The sequence below is a fragment of the Macrobrachium nipponense genome, chromosome 4 (genome assembly GCF_015104395.2).
Source record: "Macrobrachium nipponense isolate FS-2020 chromosome 4, ASM1510439v2, whole genome shotgun sequence".
Taxonomy (NCBI): Eukaryota; Metazoa; Arthropoda; class Malacostraca; order Decapoda; family Palaemonidae; genus Macrobrachium; species Macrobrachium nipponense.
In genome coordinates, this window is record NC_061100.1 from 146094121 (window position 1) to 146121244 (window position 27124).

Genomic DNA, 27124 nt, shown 5'->3' on the forward strand with positions numbered 1-27124 from the left:
ATTAAGCTTTCAGAAAAATTATGTTTTCTCTTATTTACTCTACGCGTATGAAACATTTCGATTGTGTATTGACATGCCTGTAGACTGCATATTTCCATGCATGCATTGAATCACGTCAGCTGATGCTGAAGATTGACTGATTGACCGCATGATTTCAGCGCTTGTACAAGCACAGCACACGTCACTGACACTGCAACAGCGAATTGAAAGAGATGGAAGGAATGGATGGATTGAAGGTAAATAGGAAGCCTCGGAGATCGACCTTCACATAGATGAATGTATAATGGGTGGTCACAATAGCCATCTCGGGCAGGTGGTTGGTTAGTTGTGTCGGGCATGACAGTAAGGGCATGGTTGTGGTCGGTGAATGGTCGGACCCCGCTCTCGACTTTTGTGGTTTGATTGTGCGCACCGTCCCTTTGCTTTTGTTTTTACTCACTGTTAAATGCTTTTGTAACCACTCCTATCTGCTCAAAGAAACTCACATTAATTCTGACCATAGAAAAGCATCAACATCTGTTTGTGTTCGTGTTTATTCAGTTTTTAAGCATCGCCATTTCAAACGTTCTATTCGCAATTGACTTATGACTTGCTAGTGTCTCGCATCCTCCTCTCCCGTGAGGTTTTAAGCTCTTTCAGTCCTTTTACGTTGTGACAGACCCTTTTTTATTTTTCGTACTCAGTGCTTAGACATACGAATTGTATTGTGTGTGTGTGTGCATAGTGACTTACCACGATACTGTTGAAAATGAAAATATTTTATTTTATATTGGAAAGATATTTTCCCGAAACAGTGATCCCATTAAGATTCCTGTGACAGTATACATAAGGCTTTGATTAAATTTCTCTCTCTCTCTCTCTCTCTCTCTCTCTCTCTCTCTCTCTCTCTCTCTCTCTCTCTCTCTCATGTCTAAGAAGATTTTCAATAAGAACAAACATTTTGAAACTCACAAGAAAACTTTTGCAAATGACGTAAAAATAATGTCTTTTCTCATATTCCAATATTCCATTTTCCATAAAATAGTAAGAGAGAGAGAGAGAGAGAGAGAGAGAGAGGAGAGAGAGCAATTGCATTCATTTCCCAATGGATAAATCGAGAATAAACCGCTTGTGTAAATCTCTCCAATATTTCTGAAAGCGTACTAGATTTTGTGGGGTGGAAAGCAGAGTTCCATTTCATTGCATTCCCTAGCGAATGGCATATTTTTTCTTTAGTGAAAGTAAAGTCGTATTGTTGTCTTATAAAGAAAACGTTAATGACACTAGAAAAAAAGAAAAAAAAGGAAAGAAAGGAGAACTAACGAATAAGTAAAGGTTTTATATAGAGTAACAGTGTATAAAGGAACTAAAAATGACCGATAAAAGGGGAAAATGAAGAACGATTAACATAATGGCTAGGAGGTGTGGATAAGTCAGTCAGCTGTAACCATGGCTCTGACTCGAAATTCCTCCTGGTGATAGACTTGCGACTTCAAAAGTCTGAAGCAAAATCTCGCTGCCCTATCTACAGCGTTTCATCTATTGAAAAACGTCCATAAAATCATCTAAATTCGCATTTTCCCTTCTGAAGCCCAACTGACAAGTGCTGCCCTTTCCCATTCTTTTCGCTTACTCGGGAAGTAAGCCTTACAAACTACTTTCTTTTTGTTGTTTTTCTTCTTCTTCTTGGGAGGGGGAGGCATGGTCTATGGAAAACCCTAAAAAGGTCTGAAAAAGGGGTTTTTGCGTGGAGTTAAAGATACAGGAATTTTAAGACAGGATATCTATGATTTATACATTAGAATGAAAATGTAAAGCTAAATAATGGGCTTGTTAAACAGTACAGAAAAAATGATTTCTAATAAGATATAGAGTATTTATTTTCTATTTTGTTGGTGAAGCAAGGTTCTATTTGACCGTAGATTTTAGCACTTTTTAATTTACTATAAGTTAGGAATAACGTTTACTACAACTTATGAGTGAGGGGAAAATCTTGCATGTGTCCCGCGTATGTTGGAGGTTGGATCATGCCTTGTTGTATTTCCCATTAATAATTTTACCTTTCATTAGAACTCTAAATCTAGACTGGACGAAAGTGTGTACATCAAGTCACCTGCTGTAGAACTTTATGATTTTGAAATTGCTTAGGTCTGATGGTATTTGGCTTAAAAACTGTTCTCTGCTTCAGTTATTATCAGTTATTATCATTTTCATATGACTTGCAACTGTATCTCCTTTTTCAAATATTAGACTTCTTGCCTTGTGTCTTTATCAGCGATACATATGAATGTAAAGATTCTTGATCCAGGCACAATAGTTCTCACTACACATAATAGGTGACATCGTTTACTCATCTTTGCGTTTTGGAAGATTCCTTGTCTTTTATAATTTAATTATCTGACAAGACTAAGCTGTAATTACTTTTCTTTTTTTTTCTTTTGATGGGGTGGACTTCTATTGCTCTGAACCACCCATAGGGTGCAGTCTGTCTAGATAACTTACCCACTGGTATGCATATATGATTTTTGCCTAGTAACAATCAATTTCAATTAAACCTCATCTATGTAATTATATATATATATATATATATATATATATATATATATATATATATATATATATATATATATATATATACTATACACACACACACACACACACACACACATATATATATATATATATATATATATATATATATATATATATATATATATATATATATATATATATATATATATATATATATATATATATATATATATATATATGTTACCATAATACACCATCAGCTGACAATGTGATATAGTTCGATGACTCAACGATTGCTTGACTGAAAGGAAGGTGCTACTCTGGCTCGTTATCCATGTGTCACGTACTCCGAGGTCCTAGTACCTTTTCTATGCTGTCCACCCAGGTGCTAGTACTATTTCTATACTGTCCACCGAGGTCCTAGTACTATTTCTATAGTGTCTACCGAGCTCCTAGTACTATTTCTATATTGTCCACTGAGATGCTAGTACTATTTCTATACTGTCCACCGAGGTCCTAGTACTATTTCTGTACTGTCCATCGAGGTCCTATTACTATTTCTATACTGTCCACCGAGCTCCTAGTACTATTTCTATACTGTCCACCAAGCTCCTAGTACTATTTCTATACTGTCCACCGAGGTCCTAGTACTAGTTCTATATCGTCCACTGAGGTGCTAGTACCATTTCTATATTGTCCACCACAAAGTATAGAAATGGATGTCTATACTAATACTTTGATCCCTGAAGAGCTAGTACTAAATATGGCGTCCCAAGGACTTTCCGCCAATGTTCAGTACTAGCACCTCGGAGTAGGTGAAGCGTAGATAACAAGCCAAAGAAACACCGAAAGGAATATGGGACAAGAATGACGAGAGTTACATCAATAAAGCGACAAATTTGTCTTTGTGGACTAATTTGGGCGATTCCTTCAAAGTATAGTAGATTCACTTCACCCGTGCATCTCATATCCAGCACCATTCCTTGCGACGCTCTTGATTGGCTGTTGATAAGCCAATCACAGGGCTGGAAACTCTCTCTCTCGAAAGTTCACGTAGGCAGCATCTATGTTACATCTTTCAAACATTATAACTTTCATTACACTTCAATTTTACCTGCAGAAAAAGAGCATTTCCCAAATTCATCACTAAACATCATCAAGCCAATGACTTAGGGATTATAATGATATAGGAATTATGTACCGCAGTAAACTTAATGCTAAAATATTTATAGTGAAACAAACATAAAATTCCTAATATAAAATATATTCTTTCATTCCTTACATGAAATAGCGGTGCATTCATCATTATAGGAAGTACTATCAACATGAAAATAACAAGCAAAAAATTAAGAATATTAATCTCTCTCTCTCATCTTCGTGTAGTCAGGTGTTGCTCACGTGATCACTCGATATCGTCATCATCATGGGCAAGACCCCTCGATAGAAGAAGTCTTAAGGGGGGTGGGGGAATAATATTAAGACTTCATCATCGTCACTATCATTATCACCATCACCTTTTCATATCCTATAGTGGAAATCTATATGAAAAAAATCGTTACTTAGATATTGACACCTTATGGAGGAAAGTTATTCATCCCATTGATTTTTCTTTTGCTATAATCAGTCCTCCTATATCCTTTTTATTATGTATTATGATTTTCTTCATAATTCTTATATCATCGGCTTGTCGATGTTTCGTGATGCAATTGGAAAACACTACTTTTTTTGCGTATAAAACTGAGGTGTAATGAAAGTTATAACTTTTGAAAGAGGAGAGGTGGAACATACATCCTACCTACGTGAAATCTCTCTCGAGACTGAGATTCCAGCCCTGTGCAGTGATGTCGTTTTTTCTTCACAACATTGGCTTTTAGCAGTGTTACCATATGCAGTTCATCTGATGTTTTTACTTTATTTATGATTTAATGGTTAGAATGCGTATTTTCCGATGTAGAATTAATTTCCGTGATATTAGAAAACTACACGTCACTAGCTTAATATAAAGTATTTTTGACGAAGAAAAATAAAGGATTTCAATAAAATTCATTTGTATAAATAAGCAGGATATTTTTTATAGCTTGATTTTCATAATAAAACATAAAAAGGCAAAGTGAAGAATTTTTTCTTCTGTGCCGTGGCCTGTGGTCGGAAAAGCCACGAAGGGTTGCCAGCTGTCACCAGAAAGCCACACTAATAGACGAAATTCATCAAAATGGCAACCCTGGCCCTTTGATTGGCGCTGGGCATGAGGTGCACGGGTGAAGTGAATCTACTATGGTAATGAAAAGTTACTAGGAGTTCAGCGTGATTACAGCAGCGCTGCTTTTTAGAAAAAGTGGGCTGTTTCGATAATTGTATACGGCAGATGGAAATACTAGAATGTGGAAAACAGTACTATATTGAATAAAAAGATTCGTCATGGGCAAGCAAATGATGACCGGTAATAACGTCATAGAAAAAAAAGTCACATTAATTTTTGGTGACCGGTAATAAGGTCACAAGGAAAAATTCACAATATCTTTATGATATTTGAGGATTTTTTTTGTTTATGTCTTTTTACGGTAATTCCTAAAACCCCCCGGGCCTCACTATCTAGGAAAGATAAATGTGACTTTTCTTCCCGTGACTTTTTTTTACCTGGATCAAACAAATAGCTAGAATGTGGCTACTGGGTCAGGTAGAAGTGCTTGCGGGCGAAGGCGCACAGGAAATCTAAGTCAAGCAGGTGTGCTGGTGAAAGGGTAGTACCTACAAGTGAAGGAAAACCACTTGCTTAAAGGGCTGTTCCAGGACGTAATACAAGATTATCTATGATGCATCTCTACACTGTGACTGGAGATACATAAGTAAAAATTCATAATTGTGTATATCAGGAAATGGCTGTATTTTTCAAAATACGAAAATCATTGAAAGTGGGAGCTTTCGACCGTTTGTAAGACGTTCCCTTTTAGCCACCTGGATATATTTTTATCCATTTGGCAGAAGAGTGGTCGTCGTGCAAACGATCGAAAGCTCTCATTTTTCATCATTTTTGTATCTTGAAAAATGCACATTTCCTCATAGACATAATTGCGGTCTACTTCAAAAGACAAGATCGTGTCGAAAACAATAGGCGGATAAGGCAGTCGAAGTTAAAGACAGAAAAATGTGAAATGAATGAACATTTTCTGGTGAATTTTAACATCCTTCTGCAGAAAGAAAGAAATCGTGCAATATAGGAAGTATGTACGCAGGAAAAATAAAAATGTAAAGCGATTGAGCACACATCTTTGCCCATGGACCGAGGAGCTGATTGTAACTGATAGAACAGAGGTAGTTCCGAATGACAATGATTGTCTTCGTGGTTCCGAATGACAATGGCTGCCTTCATGAAAAAGGATTTCCTCATCGCAATAATCGATGTGGTTGGTCATTCAGAGAGAATTCTGAAGGAATTCTATCAAAGGAGAAGAAAAACATAAGAACGACCGGAAAAAATCGCAAAAAGAACATATCAGCTAAAACAGTTGTCTTTAATAAGATAACAGTTAATGACAGAACTACATATCACAAGCAACTCGAAAGCCAGGAGTACTTTTCAGATTTAAATGGCAAGCAAAACAAGAAACTCATTCGCCCGTCAAGAGAAATAAGGCAGGTATTAGAAACGGATAGTTGCAAGTGAGGTTCCCCCTAGTGATCAATGCAAATGGCTGCCTCAACATGGAGCCAATCCTGGTAATGAAGAACATCATCAGAGAGAAGAAATGAATGATCAACATTCGTAGTTACAATTTCCGTGTTTTGGCTGGTCAAAATGATTCAAAATTCCAGAAACATGCACAGTGCTACGGGAAACTCTATGACATCTTTCAACTCTTTCCAAAAACTTGCAGCCGAAGCCCCGCAGCTAGAAAGTTTATTCTAAAGATGAAAATCATCCGAAGTTCACAAAGAATCACTTGAGATGAGATGAAAGCGGCTGTCTCAGTCTCTATACACAAATCATTAATTAATGTACACACATCTGTGTGTAGGAATCAGCAAACCATTGTATCTTAACCGATTAAAATGTAGGTAATAACCAGTGGGGGGCAAGAGATGATGATTCAAGTAAAACCAAAGAAAATCCAGAAAAGTAATAAAGATAAAACGCAGAACAGATAAATTATTATACCAAAGAGCTGATGCAGTGTATTCACTCTCCCACGACCCTTCCAAAGCACAGAGAGAGAGAGAGAGAGAGAGAGAGAGAGAGAGAGAGAGAGAGAGAGATTTCTGTAGATACAGCGCATACAAACCTGGCCCTTTTATCAATCAGAAATCATCATGCTTTAGATGATAAATAACTCATGGTGACATAGCCTCAAGCCAAACACGCACTGATGATGCAAGTGTGTTAGTGTAAGAGCTTTCTGCATTTTTTAATGGTGAAGTAGAATGGCCTTTTTCCTTGGAGCTAACGACATTTCGTCATCAAGACATTCCTTTTATCAGTAATAAATAAAATGACGGCAGAAAAACGAAAATCATCGTGAACAAAATAAATAACGATAAAGGTAGTGTCAGTTCAAGTGAGTAGTTTTGTTGAACATGCCTTAGAAATATATACTGCCTACTGTAAACGCACTCACATACGCATATATATATATATATGTATATATATATTATATATATATATATATATATATATATATATATATGTGTGTGTGTGTGTGTGTGTGTGTGTGTGGTGTATGATATATATATATATATAATATATATATATATATAATATATATATATATATAATATATATATATCGGTGTGTGTGTGTGTGTGTATTATACCTATATATATATATATATATATATATATATATATATATATGTGTGTGTGTGTGTGTGTGGTAATATATATATACATATGTATATATATATACATATGTATGTGTATTATAAACTACGTATATTATAGCGTATTCAAACAGAGTACAAACAGATAATACTTCAGCTAATTGAATGATTCATCCGAAAGAAAAATCAAAGCGCAAATGTGCAAAAGTGGCAGGGAATAAAACATTCGAGTTAATTTAGGTCAAGAGAGTTCGTGACAAGAGAGAGAGAGAGGAGAGAGAGAGAGAGAGAGAGATTGAAGGCAAGCGGGCTGTCAATTATATTCTGGGGAATTATGAACCATTTGTTCATGCAACTACAGTCAACGCGTTATCGAGAATAGAAAATTATAATCGTTGGAAATCATTCACTTATTCTGGGAAAGTATATGAACTGAATTATAGAAGATCAAATATAACAGATATAATCGTTGTTAATAAATAAAATAAAAAATACGAAATTGTTTATGAATTATACATTATATAGCTGTGATAAAGAAATTACCATTTTCTGTGAGATACAGTATTCAAACATGACTAGACAAAATAGTTCAAACATAGCCATGAAGATCAAAGCTTAGGTATTCTTGACGAACTCCAGGTAAAAAAACGAAAAGGATATGAAGGCAAAGCAAAACCAAAGACAGAGTAACTTTAGGTAATCCTAAAGTTACTCAAGTTATCTATAAGCTGAATCTTTCACTGGGTCTTCTCCTTTAGGATGCTGACGTCAGACACAGGTCAGTGTTGTAGGAACAATTATATATGTCAATGACAAACAAACAAATATGATGTTGCTATTTAACAAAGCCTTTATTTGTCGTCTTAGGTTATATATGGCATCTACTCCTCTCAAGTAAATATAATCTAAATTCCAGATAACTAAACAAGCTAACATTCTAAATCATTTATGTTAACTCGTTCAGTTTGTATTATATAGCATGAGATCTCGTCTCGCATGGGGCTCCAAAATTCTTGCACGATTTGTAGAACTTCCTCTTTAACCCTCACGTGGTGCACTGTAGACCTTGCTACAGGTTGTTTGCAGTGTCCATTCGGTCTCTAGCTGCACACACACGTTTGAAGACTATTACTTTATCTCCATATCCGCGTCCTTTCTTCAAAATTGCTGTTCAACCACTCCAGCTCCCTGTTTTCACTGTCTTAAACCCTACGTGGCTGAAAGTACCCGAGTGTCTTGGTTCTATATCCCCGTAGGATGGTATTGCCGTCAGTGCACCTCATGTGATGCACTGCAGGCATTACTTGAAGTTCTTTGCAGCGTGTCCTCGGCCCCTAGCTGCAGCCCCTTCCATCCCTTTTACTGTACCTCCTTTCATATTTTCTTTCTTCCATCTTCCTTTCCACCTTTTCCTAACAACTGCTTCATAATACAACTGCGAGGTTTTCTTCCTGTTACACCAATCATCCCTTTTACTGTCAGTTTCCATTTTAGCGCTAGATGGCCTCATAGGTCCCAGTGCTTGGCCTTTGGCCTAAATTCCATATTCAGTTCAACTATAGCCAAATTTTTATCATTCAGATTCATTCATCTATATATACGACACCCATCAAACGAATGTCTTGACCTCTGCTGTAATGTCCTCTGCGCTTAACTCTGAATCACGTTTGTTTTTTGCAGGTATAGGAAATTGCTTATTCTTACGAGGTTCGAGAAGTCTGCTGAATCTCAAAGTGAATCTCGTCGAACTGACTTTCAACACGGAAAGATGATCTTCAACGCTTTGGTTCTTGCGATTTTGCTTGCAGGAGGAGTTCAAGGTAAGAGAGAGAGAGACAGACAGACAGACAGACAAACAGACAGATAGAGAGGGAGGGTGGCGGGGTTAGAAACCAAGGTGACGGTTGAAATTTAAATAAAAAACGAATGATATCAATGGAAAAGGTTTCATTTTGCCTTGGTAGTTTTACCATTCGTATTTCACGTGCATTTTTACTTCTCGTTTGTAAAAAAAAAAATCTGCACTTGAAAAGCCATGAAACAGAACACTTCCTAAGAAAACAGAAGACAGACAAAGACAAATCACGCGACCACGGTAACAAAGGTGATTAAGGAAGGTACTGAGATTGTTTTCACTGGGAGTACATGGTGTTCAAATACAGCCTACCAAGTCTCGTGGTCATGTGCCGCTATACGCGGGCTCCCTCGTGAAAAATAAGAGGTGTGGTTTTTCGTGTTTATCATGCATTATTCATTTATCTAACTGCAAGTAATCGATTTCACTGGATCTCAGTTAATATTTAGTGAATGCTAATAATCATGCACACACACACACACATCACAAGCGGATACACACACACACACACACACACACATATATATATATATATATATATATATATATATATATATATATATATATATATATATATGTGTGTGTGTGTGTGTGTGTGTGTGTGTGTGTGTGTGTGTTATATATATATATATATATATATATATATATATATATATATATATATATATATATATATATATACACACAGATACAGAGACAGCGAGACAGAGAGACAGACCGAGAAAGGGAATAGAAACAAACAGGCAGAGAGTCATATGTTCATAGATATGCATATTTTACATCTCCCTTAGCAAAAGGAGCAAATGGAAAACAATAAAAAAATGAAATGAGTAGAAACAATGAAATATCTCAGATTTTTTTGATTTTTTATGTAAGGAAATATGTGATAGTATCTCCTTAGATTTACAGGCACATAATCAATAGCCTTTTATCCTTTTATCGTGCAAACTGAAGTTAATTAAGGCCCTTTGGAAGTCTAATGAAAATATTATGGATAACTTGTATTCTGATTAATAGTTTTATGTTTAACAAGACAATAACAAGTGTTTTTCACATAAAGCATTTTTATTAGTGTTAACTGATGCAGTTGAAGACATTTTTGGTGATAGATTTTCGAAAATGGCGTCATTCCTAAGCTTCACGTAAGGAGACTGCAACGACATTATCAGTTTTTCTGTTTCTAATTTCGATCTTAAGATACAATAGGAATGACTAGTAAAATATCTCAAGAGACCATTTCCTTTAACGAAATGGAGATTACACGACTTATAGAACATCGTCATCTTCCTTCTCTTTTAAGGCGAGGGAAACTCAACCAAGAACTCCAAAGACGAAGAAGCACTACTAAAAGCCGAAGCAGCTATTCGAGAAACACTACTAAAAGATTACGACAAGAGAGCCATGCCCACAATGAATACGAAGGTCACCATCATAGAGATTTCAATCCAAGATATAAAGATGGTGAGTATCGTGACCTGCATTCGTTAGTCTTGCTAGGTAACCAGTAGGTGACTTGATAATGTAGTCTTTGTTTCTACTTCTTTTTATAAGTTAATATCATTATTAAAACATAGGTAGATTACTTTTAGTTATTCAATAAACATGCATGACTGAATTATCTGTTTGTTGTGATATTGTTATTTTTTATTTTGCGCTACTTTCCAGTCTATTACTCATGTTTGAGGTATCTCGTTGTACTAGTGGGTTACATGCTCGGTAGTCCTTAGTGCGATTCCTCACTCTGCCAACGTGGAATCAGAGGAATTTGTTTCTGGTGATTAGGAATTCATTTCTCGATATAATGAGGTTCGGATCTCACAATAAGCTGTAGGTCCCTTTTCTAGGCAATCAATTGGTTCCTAGCCACGTAAAAATATTTCATCCTTCGGGCCAGCCCTAAGAGCTGTTAATAAGCTCAGTGTTCTGGTTGAACTAAGATATACTTAACTTTACTCGTGTTTGATTAATTATGGGTAACTTCTCATGTGTTCAGTTTTGTTCTGTATATTTACTCTGGCTTTTTCTCTGTAATTCATATGATCATTTTCTAGGCATTCCTTTTGTAGAACAGTCGCTGTGCCATTCATACATTTAATTTTTTTCTAACTATCGAGCAAATGTGTAATTGCAACAGAGTATTGATAACAGATATTTCATCAAAATTATAACTGCAATCATAAAAGTCAATCCTGGTGGAATCTGATAGATCGCATTACCGAAAAATAACGAAACTTGGTGCCTGATCATCATAAGAAAAAAAATGGCGTTCTTTTTAATAAGCAAGTCACTATTTTCCCAGGAAAAAAGGGTAACATAGGTATAATTCAATACAGACAATAAACTAAACTTCTTACCTTGGCTGCCCAGGTATCGTTTTCTCAAAAACTGTGAGCGTGGATTAACTCTTCAGTTTCTCAGTTAGGGCTTTCAAACTGCCAAAAGTACTAGTTATGTTCCTTGGGATATTGATGATGTTTGCCTATCTTTTCTATGAAACTTGAGAAAATCTTGTCATTTCTGCTGTTACCCATAAGGACTCCAGCAGAGCCTGACACGTGGTTTCTTTGGTCAAGGTTCCTACCTGATTCTTCATTCTTTCTCTTTGCAGACTCCCATGAAACATTGCATCTCACAAATTGTCATGTGTTGTACAAAGTTCATTTGCTATCTCTATTTTGCGGCTGTTTAAAAAAGAGTTGCTGTCTTAGCTATCACTACACTTTTTGTTCATTTGCTGCCCCAGATCTCAGCAATTATGGTAGCACAGGTAGCCTGTGATTCAGTCAAGTTTAATTTTTCCAAAGCACTAACATTACAGGGGTTCAGATTGCTTAATGGTAATAGAATTGCAAATGTCAAAGCTTCTCCATGGAATTCATCTACCCATGGACTAGACTGAGTACGTAGAATTAACCAACTGCTAACTTGTTTCTCATGGGAGACCGTTTGAAGTAAATGAAAATTATCCAGTTTATGCTACAAACCTTACTTCTTCCAAATGATTCCTTTCGCTCCAATGATTTCTTTATGCTATGTTTTATATAAGGGTCACTTTGCCCTGCTCCACTGAGCACGAGAGAAGAATCTCATCTATTCTCCTATCGATAAGAAGCACCTGCCAGGCTACCACACCTCACCATTTCATGGTGAAGTATTCTTATTGGACCCTTATTCGCTTCACTCACCTATCTTTCATTCTAACATGCTTCAGGAATATGTAAAATTGTTGATTTTGCACAGTAAAATTGTTGATTTTAGAACATTGTTGATTTTGCACAGTAGGTCGCCATTCAGAAAGATGGCTTTGAAGGCAAAAGTAAACCCATGATATAAGGAGAGTCTTGCACATTATTCAAGAATTCCTGGACCATCTGTTGATCATAGCAATATAACAACCTAATAAATAATCAAAGGCAGAACGTACATCAAAGAAAACTGTACACTATGAATAATAAGTACATATGGAATGTTGCTACGCCGCAAAGTCACAGAAGAATAGTGTGCCTCTTACACGTGGCTTCAAACAGTAAAACAATGAATGCTGATGTGAGCAATGCAGAAGAATAATAAGAGATGTATCATTTTAGAAAGAAACTGTCCAACATCATTAAAAATTCATCTTGATATTTTCATTCACAGTACCAAATTTTTAGTAGGTAGAGAACAACAACTGACTCTTCTCAAGAAAAATCCCAACTTCCTTGAAAGGAGTACTAAAAAGTTAAACGCAAGAAACATTCGCCTTAAATTTGGTGTAGCGTCAAATGTGCATTAATGCTGAGAATTTAGAAACATAAGAATCAATCACTTTAACACCAAAGTTGAACATCAACATCGGCCAATTCATCTCTGGACGACTGTACTATCACTACTGGGTAAGCGTCCACCTTGATATAGACAATACAGTAACACCGAACCCTTCTTATGAAATCAGCGCCCAAACAACTTCAGCCGTAATTTCCTTTGATCTGCTACCGATCTGCTGTCAACAAAATCTAAATATTCTCACGAGACGCCAAACCGATTTGGTTACAGTCGGAAGAAGTTATTGGCTACCCTTGGCATGTACGCCTTGGTATTCCAAGGTGAACCCCGTGACGTCAAAGGAACCATTACAAGATGGCCGACCGGACAGAGTAAGAGGATTATGACCGTTGCAATTATATAGGATACATGAACCTGAAGATCAGAATAAACTCCAATACAACTAGATTTCGAGATTAATCCATTTTAAGGTATTGTCAGTTACATGGGTTTTACTTCCAAAAACGATGCAACGCCGTTTTAGTTAAAATTCATAGCACACACGAGGACGCACATATACCATACTAAGGGCATTTTAAGATGCCCAACAGAGCTGAGAAAAGCTTCGTTGATTAAGAAATCCCTCGGCACTATCTTCCCTCTAATGCCTGTCAGGTGAGAAAATAGTTAGAAGCGGTTTGATCTTTTTTTAACGAAAATCAGGCGTTAGATGTTCCTGAAGCGGACTAAACCGAAATACTTTTAAAGTAGGATCATTCAAAAATGTAATATATATATATATATATATATATATTATATATATATATATATATATATATATATATATATATATATATATATATATATATATATATATATATATATATATATGTATATATATATATATACATACACACACACACACACACACACTCACACACACACACACACACACACACACACACATATATATATATATATATATATATATATATATATATATATATATATATATATATATAAAAACACCATGGACGTTTCAAAATCCCGAAAAATTAGCCGTTTTATGTACCTGCGCGACGGGACCATTGGCAATTAGTCGATACCCTACCTACTGTAAAGTTGTTCCAATCACCTGTTTCTTGCAAACGCTTTCACACTTCTTGTGTGAAAGTGCTTGGGTTCCTTTCATCTCCTCTATCCAACAATTTCTCCCCTCTCTCCCTCCTGCCTCCTCCTCCCCTCCAGAGTTATTTTTTCTAGTAATGAAATGAAAATATGACTGATTATCATTCCTTCCGGAGTTTGTTATTTCAATGAATTGAAAATATGATAATATAATTATAAGCATTCTGTTGGCTGGAAAGTAAACAAACTGCTGTTTGATAGATGATAAGAACTTTTTATTAGAATGATTAGTTATCTAAAGCTTAAACTAACAAATGGTATGAAACAGTTATAGAACTAAAGCCATCGGACCCTGAACTTCAAAACCACAGTTCTTAATCTAATTTTTTTTCTTTTTTCAGCGAGAGGTGGATCAAGTTATGGAAGTTTCAACCAGGTTGTCAATGGTACGTGTTTCTGATTTTGGTTAAAAGATTGAACAAGTTGTAATTGAGTCTGCCAGAGCAAATTAGCTGTACTTTTTTTTTTTGGCTTAGAGTATCTTCATAATACTGTATATCTAATGAAGATTTCGTTTTCTTTCATTACATAACTACACGAACGTTGAAATCCCTTTGATGGAAAATAAGATCATAACTGATTACCCCTTATTTGTTAATTAAAGGATTTGCTCTTATTAAGATGCATATTCACTAATCACGAGGTAAAGCTTTTAATGGCAGCTTCAAAAATAAACATTAGAGAGTAGAAATGGGTCGTAATACTCTGATACTTAACATTTAATTATACAAGGATTCTTTATCAACTTTATTATATTGACGAGGTATATAGTATGCGGAAGAAGGCTCATACCTTACATTAGATGCAGTTCTCCAATCAAACGGGTTTGACAAAATTTCTTTATTTACTTATTCATTTCCTTTTGAAAATATTATTTCGGACCTCACGCGCTTGTAAGTAAAGGAATGCTTTAGCGTGAAGTAAACGGAAAGTTCTGTTGATTCGTTGCTGTATCATATATATATATATATTATATATATATATATATATATATATATATATATATATATGCTTATACAATTAGCAAAAGATTAAACCAAAACAGATATAGTAAGCTACCCATAGAAACTTAATATTCTCAAAAGAGAAAGAGAAATAAATATAAAAAAGTTTAATAAAGAGGATTTTTTTTATGACTAACCTAACTTTCTGCAGCCCGTAAAGATTAATTAGCTATTGTTTTCCGCAGCTCTGGGACGACCCACGTTTAGTCTGGGAGCTCAATAAACACATGGACGTAGGATTTCTGGGAATGGATCCTGAGACGATATGGACGCCTGACTTGGCTGTCTATAACGGGTAAGTAGAGAGAATTAAATCCGAATTCCTTTGAAAGAGGATCAGACTCCTTGATACCAGATGATCCACACAGAGCATTGATCCTCTTATGATGCTTAAGAGGTTTAATTACTTCCTTTCCTAGGATTTGTTAGATGAAGATCACCCTCCTCTCTCTCTCTCTCTCTCTCTCTCTCTCTCTCTCTCTCTCTCTCCGAGTAGAAGTACTATTATCTTGTTATCTTGTAACCTCTCTCTCATAACATGCTTGGAATTTACGTAGTAGAGCAATAGATATACTCTAATTAGATTTCCAAAGCGCCTTTGACAAAGTTCCACATAAGAAACTAATGAAAAAGTTATATATTTAGAAATTGTAGAAGAAACAGTAAACTGGATCGAAGACTGGCTAACTAATAGAAAACAGAGTCGTAATAAATGGTGAAGAATCAGTATGGGCAGATGTGATAAGCGGCCTTCCTCAGGGTTCTGTCCTTTTGTTTATATGAATGACATTGATGTAGGATTAACTAACAGGATAGCCAAATTTGCAGACGACACCAAACTAGTGTAAATGCAACAGACCCAGACAGTAGAACGTTTAAGAAATAATCTAAAAAAAATAGGAGAGTCGCAATGAAGATGGAAAATGCCTTTTAATGTGGAAAAGTGTAGTTACAAATAGAAACAAACAACCCTCATGCCAACTACATGCTAATTGGGAATGACATAAATAGTGTAAAACAAGAAGAGGACCTTAGAGTTATTATTACCAAGTACTTAAAATCCACAAAACAGTGTATAAAAGCTGATAAAGAAGACACAGGAACTAGTGGGATACATAAAGAGGCAGTTCATGTACAGAAACAAGGAAACAGTGCTGCAGCTCTACACATCAATAGTTAGACCTCATCTTGAAAATACAGTACAGTTTTGGTCACCAACACTAAGAAAGGACAAATAGATTAGAAGGGGTACAAGAAAGAGCCACAAAGTTAATTCCATCCATCAGGCAAATAGGTTACCAAAGACGACTAGAAAGCCTGAAAATGCATGGTTTAGAAACATGACGATTGCGAGGACAACTAATAGAAACTTTCAAAATACTGAAAGGCATAACAAAAGTAGACATTAACCTATTTACGTTAAACGAAAACCAGGCAAGAAATAATGGATGGAATCTAGAGCTGAAGAGATACAACAAATCCCATTGTGGGAACTTCTTTACATACAAGATATGTGACACATAGAATAAGCTGCCATCAGAAGTTGTAAACAGCAACGGTGTGGAAGAGTTTAAAAGAAAGCTAGACAAAATCATTAGGACACTGTGAATGAACAGTAAAACTTACTCCAAGAGATAAGTGAGTACACGATGTATCCTTGGATGGACTAATAAGTCTTTGAGACATCCTAATCCTTGTGACTCCTTGTAACACTCTCTCTCTCTCTCTCTCTCTTTACGAGTAGAAGTCCTTTTGTCTTGTAAGACCTCTCTCTCTCTCTCTGTCTCTCTCTCTCTCTCTCTCTCTCTACGAGTAGAAACACTATTATCTTGTAATTTCTTCCTGTACTTTATTGTCATCAAAATTATAATAAAGTCATGATAGTACTACGCCCGTGACTATACAAAAAGAAATCCTGGGTTGGATTTAATGGTTGCAAATAAAGAATTTGGTTAAGTTTCATCGAATCTGGCACTAATATATTGTGGAATGTAAAGGGATGCAGCTGGAGTGAATATCCTAAATATCTGGTATTTCCCCTCTAGAATCATCTTTTCCATTCATGCACACTCACATACACACGTATTAACGCGCGCGCGCGAATACACACACACACACACACACACATATAATGTTTTATATAAGGAAGGAATACAAAGTGTGTTAGCTATGTTGCGATAATGGGAGATAAATAATGAGAATTCAAACTTCTATAAAAACAACAATACCAAAAGAAAAAATAACATTACTACTACTACTACTACTACTTCTACTACTGCTGCTGCTGCTCTTGCTGCTCCTACTACTGTTACTACTTTTAATAGTCATAATGACAACACCCTTATTTTCAGAGCATCTCAGACTCACGTTCCTAGATCTTCAATGCCCATGATTGTCTACCCAGACGATGGGACGATTCTCTACACGTCCCCCTACAAGTTCCAGTTCAGCTGTGTCATGGATCTCACCTACTGGCCCCACGATTCTCACCACTGTACTCTGAGACTTGGGTCGTGGGTTCACCAAGGTCACATGCTGGATCTTTTCCTGAAGGACAACAAGGTTGAGGTGAGGTCATTTAGTCTCTGTGGTCTTACTTCCCTTTGTTGGTCATATAGGAATTGAAATAGATAACAATGAGGTTTCTATCTATTCGTTTACTTTAACTACTACATATCTTACTGTATTGAAGGCTGATTGACTGATCGATTTCAACCAGCTGGTGCTACAACATTATAGTCATTATTTTCATTAAGGCATTTAACCGTATTATGAATGAAAAACTTAACTTTGAGAAAGGAGGTCATATTTTATTGTCTTGTAAGTTAATTTCCCAATAGCTAAATGTATATGAAATTATTTTTCTAACATTTCCTTCAGATTATTACTCCCAAGCTTTTCCATCCTTTGAAGGTTCAAAATAAGTCAGTTGCATTAGAAATGTTATAAGATTAGTATGTTGCAAAGTACATGCGGAAACCGGTCACGTGACAATATGTTAGAGTAAATGAGCAACTCGCTTACGATCATTTGATCATTTGATCCCCAAGGAATAGTACTAAACACGTCGAAGCAGTGATTCATCTGCTATGTTTCGCCGTGTTTAGCACTAGACCCTGGGGAGTCAAATGTATTTCGCCGTGTTTAGTACTAGCCCTCAGGGATCAAATGTAACATATACATCATTCTTCGAACATCTTGTCGCTTTGAGACTATATATTTGGCATTTACAGTGTACAGTATCTCACTGAACAATAAATATTCACTGTGGCATTGAATCCACAGACCGACATTCCGGTTGCTCTGACTGCCAACGGCCAGAACATTTCAGCCGCCGAGTGGATCATCGAAAATACGTCCGTCCGCAGAGAAGAATCGCATTATCCTTGCTGTCACGAACCCCTGGTAACAATCCTCATGGACTTTGTGGTGAAAAGGAATGCCCCGATTTACGCATGGACTGTGAAGCTCCCAGTTGGTTGTGAGTATGGAATGGTTGTTCTTTTGTGTATTTCAAAAGACATCATTATTCAGCTTCACTACTGATATTTGCTAATGGGACATTTGTTCACTATTGTTCAGACCTCTAAATGAATTTATGAAATGTTAAAAGTAATTTATGAAAATGCAAAAACCAATGGGGAATTTAATAAATAAAAAATTAGGAAATTTAAAAATCTTAACTTATTGTGAATTTCATCATTAGTTTTATTTTATTCTTGTTTTATTTATTTATTTATTTATTTATTTATTTATTTATTTATTTATTTATTTATTTATTTATTTATTTATTTATGCAGATTGAAACGTAAGAAAGTGTATTGAAAGTGTGCGTATGTTCAGTGTGGAAGCATAAGTTTTCTGCGTATTTATTTTTGATACAGCACTGTCATTATTAATTCAGTCCCAGTGCTTGCCAACGGCCTAGACCTGGCAAGTATGCCATTTCATCTTCTTCCTTCCGGCTAGCCCTGCGTGAGCCGTTAATCAGCTCGATGGTCCAGTTAAAAAATTTCTTTTAATAATAATATTGTTTGGGAGATAATTAAGAGTGGCACCACATTGGCACGTACTGTATTGATAGTTATATACTGGTTGATTAGCAAGGCCTAGGAGATTCATGACGTTGTATAACTTGGAGTTATATCAGTGTTATGATTGGCACGGTTAATGACTTGAAATTCTTCGTTTTACTGATGTGCTTCTAACACGAAAGAACAAGAAATCGGTAAGAGAACACGCTTGTAACAGGAAATATCAAGGAACGTTAATCTTCGAGATACACTTGGAAGGTTCAATAATTCGACATTAAAATAATTCGACATTAATCATGTGATCGATACTTTAAAATCTCAGTGCTAAAGAGCTAAACTTGATGACGTAATTGAATCATTCAATAACACGGAATTACAATTCGGGACGTAGGTGAAACGTTATTATTATTATTATTATTATTATTATTATTTTTTTTTTTTTTTTTTTTTTTTTTTTTGCTCTATCACAGTCCTCCAATTCGACTGGGTGATATTTATAGTGTGGGGTTCCGGGTTGCATCCTGCCTCCTTAGGAGTCCATCACTTTTCTTACTATGTGTGCCGTTTCTAGGATCACACTCTTCTGCATCAGTCCTGGTGCTACTTCAGCCTCTAGTTTTTCTAGATTCCTTTTCAGGAATTTTGGGATCATGCCTAGTGCTCCTATGATTATGGGTACGATTTCCACTGGCATATCCCATATCCTTCTTATTTCTATTTTCAGATCTTGATACTTATCCATCCCTCTCTTTCTCTTCAACTCTGGTGTCCCATGGTATTGCGACATCAATGAGTGATACTTTCTTCTTGACTTTGTCAATCAACGTCACATCTGGTCTATTTGCACGTATCCCCCTATCCGTTCTGATACCATAGTCCCAGAGGATCTTTGCCTGATCGTTTTCTATCACTCCTTCAGGTTGGTGCTCGTACCACTTATTACTGCAAGGTAGCTGATGTTTCTTGCACAGGCTCCAGTGGAGGGCTTTTGCCACTGAATCATGCCTCTTTTTGTACTGGTTCTGTGCAAGTGCCGGGCATTCACTTGCTATGTGGTTTATGGTTTCATTTTTCGTATTGCACTTCCTACATATGGGAGAGATGTTATTTCCGTCTATCGTTCTTTGAACATATCTGGTTCTTAGGGCCTGATCTTGTGCCGCTGTTATCATTCCTTCAGTTTCCTTCTTTAGCTCTCCCCTCTGTAGCCATTGCCATGTGTCATCGCTGGCTAGTTCATTAGTCTGTCTCATGTATTGTCCGTGCATTGGTTTGTTGTGCCAGTCCTCTGTTCTGTCTGTCTTATTATTATTTATTATTTATTATTATTATTATTATTAATTATTATTATTATTATTATTATTATTAATTATTAAATAAATAACAAAGAAATTAGGTCATCTTTAAGGAGAACTTCAAACACTGAATGACTTTGTACTATCCACCTTACCACTTTACATGAAACAAATAAATAACTTGGAATTCGTGTCATTGACATAACTGCAATTTCACGTAACGTAAAATTCATCACAGCAAATCACTTGAACCGTTACATAACAAGGAATCCATTTTAGTGACGTACATACGTGAAGGGTCCAGTATTTTAAATTAGTTTTGTTATTACAGACAAATGAAGCCAGTATCCAATTAAAGAGAAAATGTCCAATAGTCATGATCAGCTCCTGAGTTCATTCGTGCGTAAAACAATACTTCTTTTAAATAACGTAAACAGCAGTTAAAAAAAACATTAAACATTCCCAATAGCTTTTAGAGATCCAAACAGCAACAAAAAGCCAGTATTTCAATATCAGTAAAACATTTACAAGCGTATGATATTGTTGACCTGCAACTTGATACTTAAACAATGTTGCAATATAGAATCACTAAAAATACAGAAAAAAATCCTTCATATTTTATTGGGGTCAACATCTATGATTTCATAAAACTAAGTAATGAATTAATTTAAAACTCTTTCTTCATTCAACAACGTAATATTTCGGGAGACAGACAGAGAGAGAGAGAGAGAGAGAGAGAGCGAGAGAGAGAGAAGAGGAAGAAAGAGAGATGAAGAGAGGAAAGTCAAGTCTGAGAAAATATATACCTGTTTGAATTCCCTTTTTAGGTGTAGTGGTTATGGAAGGTAGTGATATCAGTTCTGACTTGAGAATCTAGTATGAGACATGAGATAAAGTTAAATTGTCTAACCTACTTTTGAAGATGTATACAGGTTGAATAATGAGAGAGAGAGAGAGAGAGAGAGAGAGAGAGAGAGTCAAGGCTGCGGCAACTGTTCACGATAGTTGAACATTTTCAAGAACTCTTTAGATGTAAAGTAAAACACACACACACACACACACACGCACATACACACACCAACACACACACACACACACACACACACACATATATATATATATATATATATAATATATATATATATATATGTATATATATATATATATATATATAATATATATATATATATATATATAAAGGGTTTTTTGCTAACTCGCTTTTTCATTTTTTCCTTCGTGGCAAAAAAACCTTTATTTATACATAGCATCACGTTTTATATACTTCTTGATCAAGTTATTCATATATATATATATAATATATATATATATATATATATATATATATATACATATCATATATATGGATATATATGGTAATATATATATCAATATATATATATATATATATATATATATATATATATATATATATAGAGTATATATATAGGTGGTAAAAATGTTCTGTAGAACAGAATTCCATCTAATAAAAGGAGCCCATAAAAACACCAAAATATAGAGAGAAAATTACTTTATTTCAGAGAATGCAGTCTCTCTCTTCATATATACCTAAAGAGAGTCTCTGAAATATAGTACTTTTCTCCCTATATTTTGGTGTATGGGCTCCTTTTATTAGATATATATATATATTATATAGTATATAATATATATATATATATATATTATATTCATATACATATATATATATATATCTAAATATCATATACATTATATATATATATATATATATATATATATAATATTAATATGTATATTATATATGTATATAATATACATACATAAATAAATGTTGGAAATGTTCATGTCGATAAATCTTTATTATCACTATTAGTAAATGTCTGTTATTATTATTATTATTATTATTATTATTATTATTATTATTATTATTATTATTATTATTATAGGCCTAAGCGTGCTCACCGTCCTGCTGTTTCTTCTACCTCCAACTGCTGGGGAGAAAATGATCCTCGGAGGGCTATGCCTCATCTCTAACTTGGTCTACATCGCCTACGCTTCATTTGTCATCTCTCACGCGCCATCCCACTCCCCCCTTATCAGTTCAGTGACCATCTGGCCATCTGTAACATTTAGATTTAGTTCTACAAATGACTTATTTTATTTTGTAAACTCATTCGGATTTACAAACGAGCCTCATTAATGAACAAGAAATCATTCAATAGCTCACAATAGAGTATACACTCACGGAGGCGTCAATTCTTTTGAATCTGTAGTCAATTAGTTTTATTGTTAAGTCACATGAGTAAACAACTGCATTTGAACTGTTAAATTAACTTTGAAATGTCAAACTTACTCCAAGTTAGTTATTTCACTGTAGTAGAAGATTAGGTACATGAGAGTATAATCACCAGAACCAGGTCGGCTACTCCTTTAACTAACTGTTAGTAAATTCTGTCCACAGTTAAGCTGATCGGCCAGCAGGTAATCTTAGTTACTATGAGCTTGATTGTTTCGTCGTTTATCGTGAAGACAGCGCGTGACCCCCGCTCCAGTGGCGTTCCCTTCGCCATCAAGAAAGCTTTAGTGATCCTCTCTTATCCTCTCTGTCTCGGGAACTACAGAAATCTGGTGAGGAAGTGTTATCATAGTAGTCCTTATTCTCCTCTCTCTCTCTTTTCATAACACTTTGAAGTTCTGTTAAGCTACCGCAGAGCTCAACAAGACAGCATCACTAACAGGAGTATGGTTCTCTTATAAGAAAGGTCAATGCAGGGTGACTCTATCAGTGGATTTTATTTATGACTACTACTTCAAATAGCTGGCCAATATACACCATATTCTTATTACCCCTTTTCTCCGTCTTATGTTTATTAAGAACATACTCATAACCAGCATGTGGTACCATATTTAGATGAATTATTGAGAAAGGTAAAAGTCGTATTTTGGTGAGAGGGTGTACTCACTCAATAGTAATGTAGGCCCTGTCAACCAATTCACTTGCAGTAAAAGAGGCTCTTGATGCCTGCCATTGCATTGTGGAATGCTTTGCATTGCAGTTATAGATGTCCAGCGAGTCTTATGAGTCTTGACATGTTTGTTTTCAACTATTATTATGATTCATAATCATCATTTTATGTCAACGGCATGGCTTGTGCTTACTGCAATATCAGTGTATCCATACTTAGACTGCTGGATACAAGCTGACACTTCTCTCTAGCTGTGTCTCAAAGTCCTTTTATCAAATGATACTTTTATTTCTTCCTTTGGTCGTCCTTTTTCATACTTTTACCCAGTAATTAAAGATCAGAACATTTAATTTTAAATCATCGTCTCCAAAGGGTTTCATTCATTTTAGACCCAAACTTTTCTCGTGTATCTCCACTTCACCCTGCATCCAACATGCTAGCTTGAACTGAATTTTCTTTCTATTGGTTCCTCCCGTACTAAACTGATTTGATTATCCTCTTCCCACTTTAAAGCATTCTCACATTACTATAGTCTCATCCCTTCCGTATTAAGATTCGCTTTGCATTCCAGCTTCTCTTATCTGTTTATTTCAAGTCTCCCTCAAAGAAAGTTTTAGAACTCACCAATTTACATCTGCCAACTTGAGCAATCTTTCCTCTTCCCTCTTAAAAACTTCTCCTTGTGAGCTGAAATTGATGGCATGACCTTTGTAAACCTTTGCTGTTAGCCCTCTAGTTGCCCACCCCACTAACATCCCACATTCTTCCTGATATTTGTTTCTGCTCTTTTTTTTTTTGCTTTGGCTTTTATCCAAGTTTTTGGATATATGAAACTTATGAAGTGTTGCATCATTGCTATCTTATCACTACACTGTAAGCTATCTTCTTTCCAGACTTTCTTGCTGTATCTGAATTATCCTTTGAAGCTGTTCCTCTGGTACTTCTTTACCTTTCGGCATAGATGCATTTCTTCAACCCTTCGTATTCTCAATTACAGCAATGTGTGTGTGTGGTTGTTTGCTTATTGCGATTTGGGGATATATACTGATAAGTTAAACGGAAGAAAATATCGTTTTGAGCAACTAGGTCAAAGGAAAAGGATATTTTTCTGGTCATTTTCTCTTTTTAATAACTACTATGAACCTTTGTATCAGCTGACTTCAGAAACGTTTAAATGTCCAATCATTGTCAGTGATTTATGAGCAACACGATTAAAATCCATTTTACTTTTGGTAGGCTACATTTAGCATAAGGGGGAAGTTCTTATTTTCTTTATCATTTCGCCCATTAGAAATGATGCGGGATTATGCTTTGAAAAGTAAATCACAAACTTCATGCTGAATGTAAAATGCAGATTTTCTGTTACGCTCTATGCCCACACGACGTATATATCTTCAATACAAGTTATGTAACAAGCTTACTTATCCAAATAGCACTATAGCAGCCCATGAAGGCTTTGTGATTATATCAGTTCGTAACGAAATATCATTCGTGCCCTAATGACTAAACTGTTAACATTCTGTATTTCAGTTAACCTACTCTAGTCACACTTATGAGTACACGTCCAAGTCTGAGGAACTTGATCTTGAGGACGGACCAGCCAAAGAGGATGAACGTCGTCGCCTGAGCATGGACGGATGCGAATGGTTGCTCCTCTCTGCTGTTCTGGACCGCATAGCGCTTTTCCTCTACACTGCTATTTGCCTCATCAGCTTAATCCGCTACAACTCTGTGCTCTAGCACTGCTTGGCCTCAGTTAAGATTCGCATATGACAATGCCCCCCTTACACCTAAAAAACAAAAAAACAAAAAAACAGAAACAAAAAACAAAAACAAAAAATTCTTTTGAACTTTGTACGAGGATGGAGGTGTTCAGAGGATTCTCATAAGGTTCTTTCGGTACTGTGAAGAAGAGAGAATGACGTCAGGGGCATTGTGTTGTGCAATCTTTTGCAAACTTCATTTATGTTAGAGAAGGTTTTGTCCTAAGGGAAACTTTTGTAATTACTAATGAGGCTAGAATAAGTGCTGCAATGAATTTTTCTCTTGAAAACTTAGCACGATAAATGCTGAGAATTTATCGTTTAATTAAAATATAGAGAGAACATGTACATAAGGGCATGAATCGTGAAGCAGTCTCATTGACATACCCATGCAGGCAAAGACAAAAATAATACACAAGCAGTAAACCTCACACAAATACATACCATACGCAATCAAGAGCACATTAAATATATATATATATATATATATATATATATATATATATATATATTATATATATATATTATATATATATATATATATATAGATATCTTAAGGAAGATATCGTTTGTATGAAGGCAATTCAGAAAAATTATTAGGGGAATTCCATTGTTCCATGAAAATAAAAATAAATCACACGTTTTCTCAGGAAACACATGACCCGTTCTACCTGTCTTTTGTAACTATCAACTCTTTCTTTTCGATACTAATAAGTACATCATTTGAAACAGCTATTGATTGACTACTAATTATGCTCATAGACCAAAGGTATTCTCACACGCATGTATTCATGTATATATATATATATATATATATATATATATATATATATATATATATATATATATATATATATATACATGAATACATGCGTGTGAGAATACCTTTGGTCTATGAGCATAATTAGTAGTCAATCAATAGCTGTTTCAAATGATGTACTTATTAGTATCGAAAAGAAAGAGTTGATAGTTACAAAAGACAGGTAGAACGGGTCATGTGTTTCCTGAGAAAACGTGTGATTTATTTTTATTTTCATGGAACAATGGAATTCCCCTAATAATTTTTCTGAATTGCCTTCATACAAACGATATCTTCCTTAAGAAAAAATTCTCTTATATTTATGATCAAGCATTATTTTTCGTTATAATTTTTCTCGGCAGTTTTCCTAGTTGTATTTATTTGTCTACCACTAACAATGTTTATCCTGTTAGGGTATCAGTGGCAGATATGAAAGAATTTTGAGAAGATATAGTGAAATAAAAATAGAGGGAAAAGTAGGTAGTGACCCTCAACAGAAGTAGAAACTTTTACAACCTCATTAAATTGAATTATAATTTTCACAATGCAAAAAAGTGGAATTTAATCCCGTTGAGGAGAAACGACTTGTGTCCGTTTCTTGAAAAATAGAAAATTACAAAGTATCTGGTTGTTGGTCCATTGAGGTAAGTCGGCTACCCCGCAGGAAGAATGACAATAGAATAATGTCGCCCCCGGTGCTATACATATCTATATATATATATATAACTATATATATAATATATATATATCTATATATATATAGTTATATTTATGTGTGTGTGTGTGTGTACGTGTGTTGTTGTGTGTTTATGTAACCATGTAGTATGTAAGTAACGTTTGTATGTATATATATATATGTATCTATACATACATATATATATATATATATATATATATATATATATATATATATATATGTGTGTGTGTGTGTGTGTGTGTGTGTGTGTGTGTGTGTGGTGTATGTGTTGTGGTGTGTGACCCTGGCGATGCACTTTAGATATATGGAAGGAAAAGCAATTTTAATTACAACATCAAGAGCACGTTTTCCCTAATACTACGTGATAAAAAGAAGCAGATGGAATGATGGGTTTAACAGTTGCCACCAACATAAGCAGACAGATTCGAGGCTGCTTTAACGGCACTGAAGCGATGGCGTTTTTCAGCAAGCATCAGAT

At 35.2% G+C, this 27124-nt stretch overlaps 1 protein-coding gene across 2 annotated transcripts; it reads left to right on the forward strand.

Annotated features, from left to right (window-relative positions):
* Nucleotides 1–285: 285 nt before the first annotated feature.
* On the forward strand, nt 286–25636 carry LOC135211268 (neuronal acetylcholine receptor subunit alpha-5-like). Of its 2 annotated transcripts, none has more exons than XM_064244571.1 (10): nt 286–404; nt 9006–9145; nt 10481–10641; nt 14454–14498; nt 15302–15411; nt 17468–17684; nt 18402–18597; nt 22368–22520; nt 22883–23049; nt 24918–25635. In XM_064244571.1, exons 2-10 carry the CDS (start codon nt 9094–9096, stop codon nt 25125–25127), a joined length of 1311 nt encoding a protein of 436 aa, XP_064100641.1. In that variant the 5' UTR covers nt 286–404; nt 9006–9093; the 3' UTR covers nt 25128–25635. The 2 variants fall into 2 exon arrangements, with proteins under 2 accessions (XP_064100641.1, XP_064100642.1); XM_064244572.1 differs by lacking the exon at nt 286–404 and adding an exon at nt 491–617 and having other exon boundaries at nt 24918–25636.
* Nucleotides 25637–27124: the final 1488 nt, after the last annotated feature.

Coding starts and splice junctions, on each gene's coding strand:
- LOC135211268 (XM_064244571.1), top strand. CDS start 9,094: ATGATCTTCAACGCTTTGGTTCTTGCGATTTTGCTTGCAGGAGGAGTT. Junction 14,499..15,301: donor TTTCAACCAGGTTGTCAATG/GTACGTGTTTCT, acceptor TGTTTTCCGCAG/CTCTGGGACGACCCACGTTT. Junction 22,521..22,882: donor ATCCCACTCCCCCCTTATCA/GTTCAGTGACCA, acceptor TTCTGTCCACAG/TTAAGCTGATCGGCCAGCAG.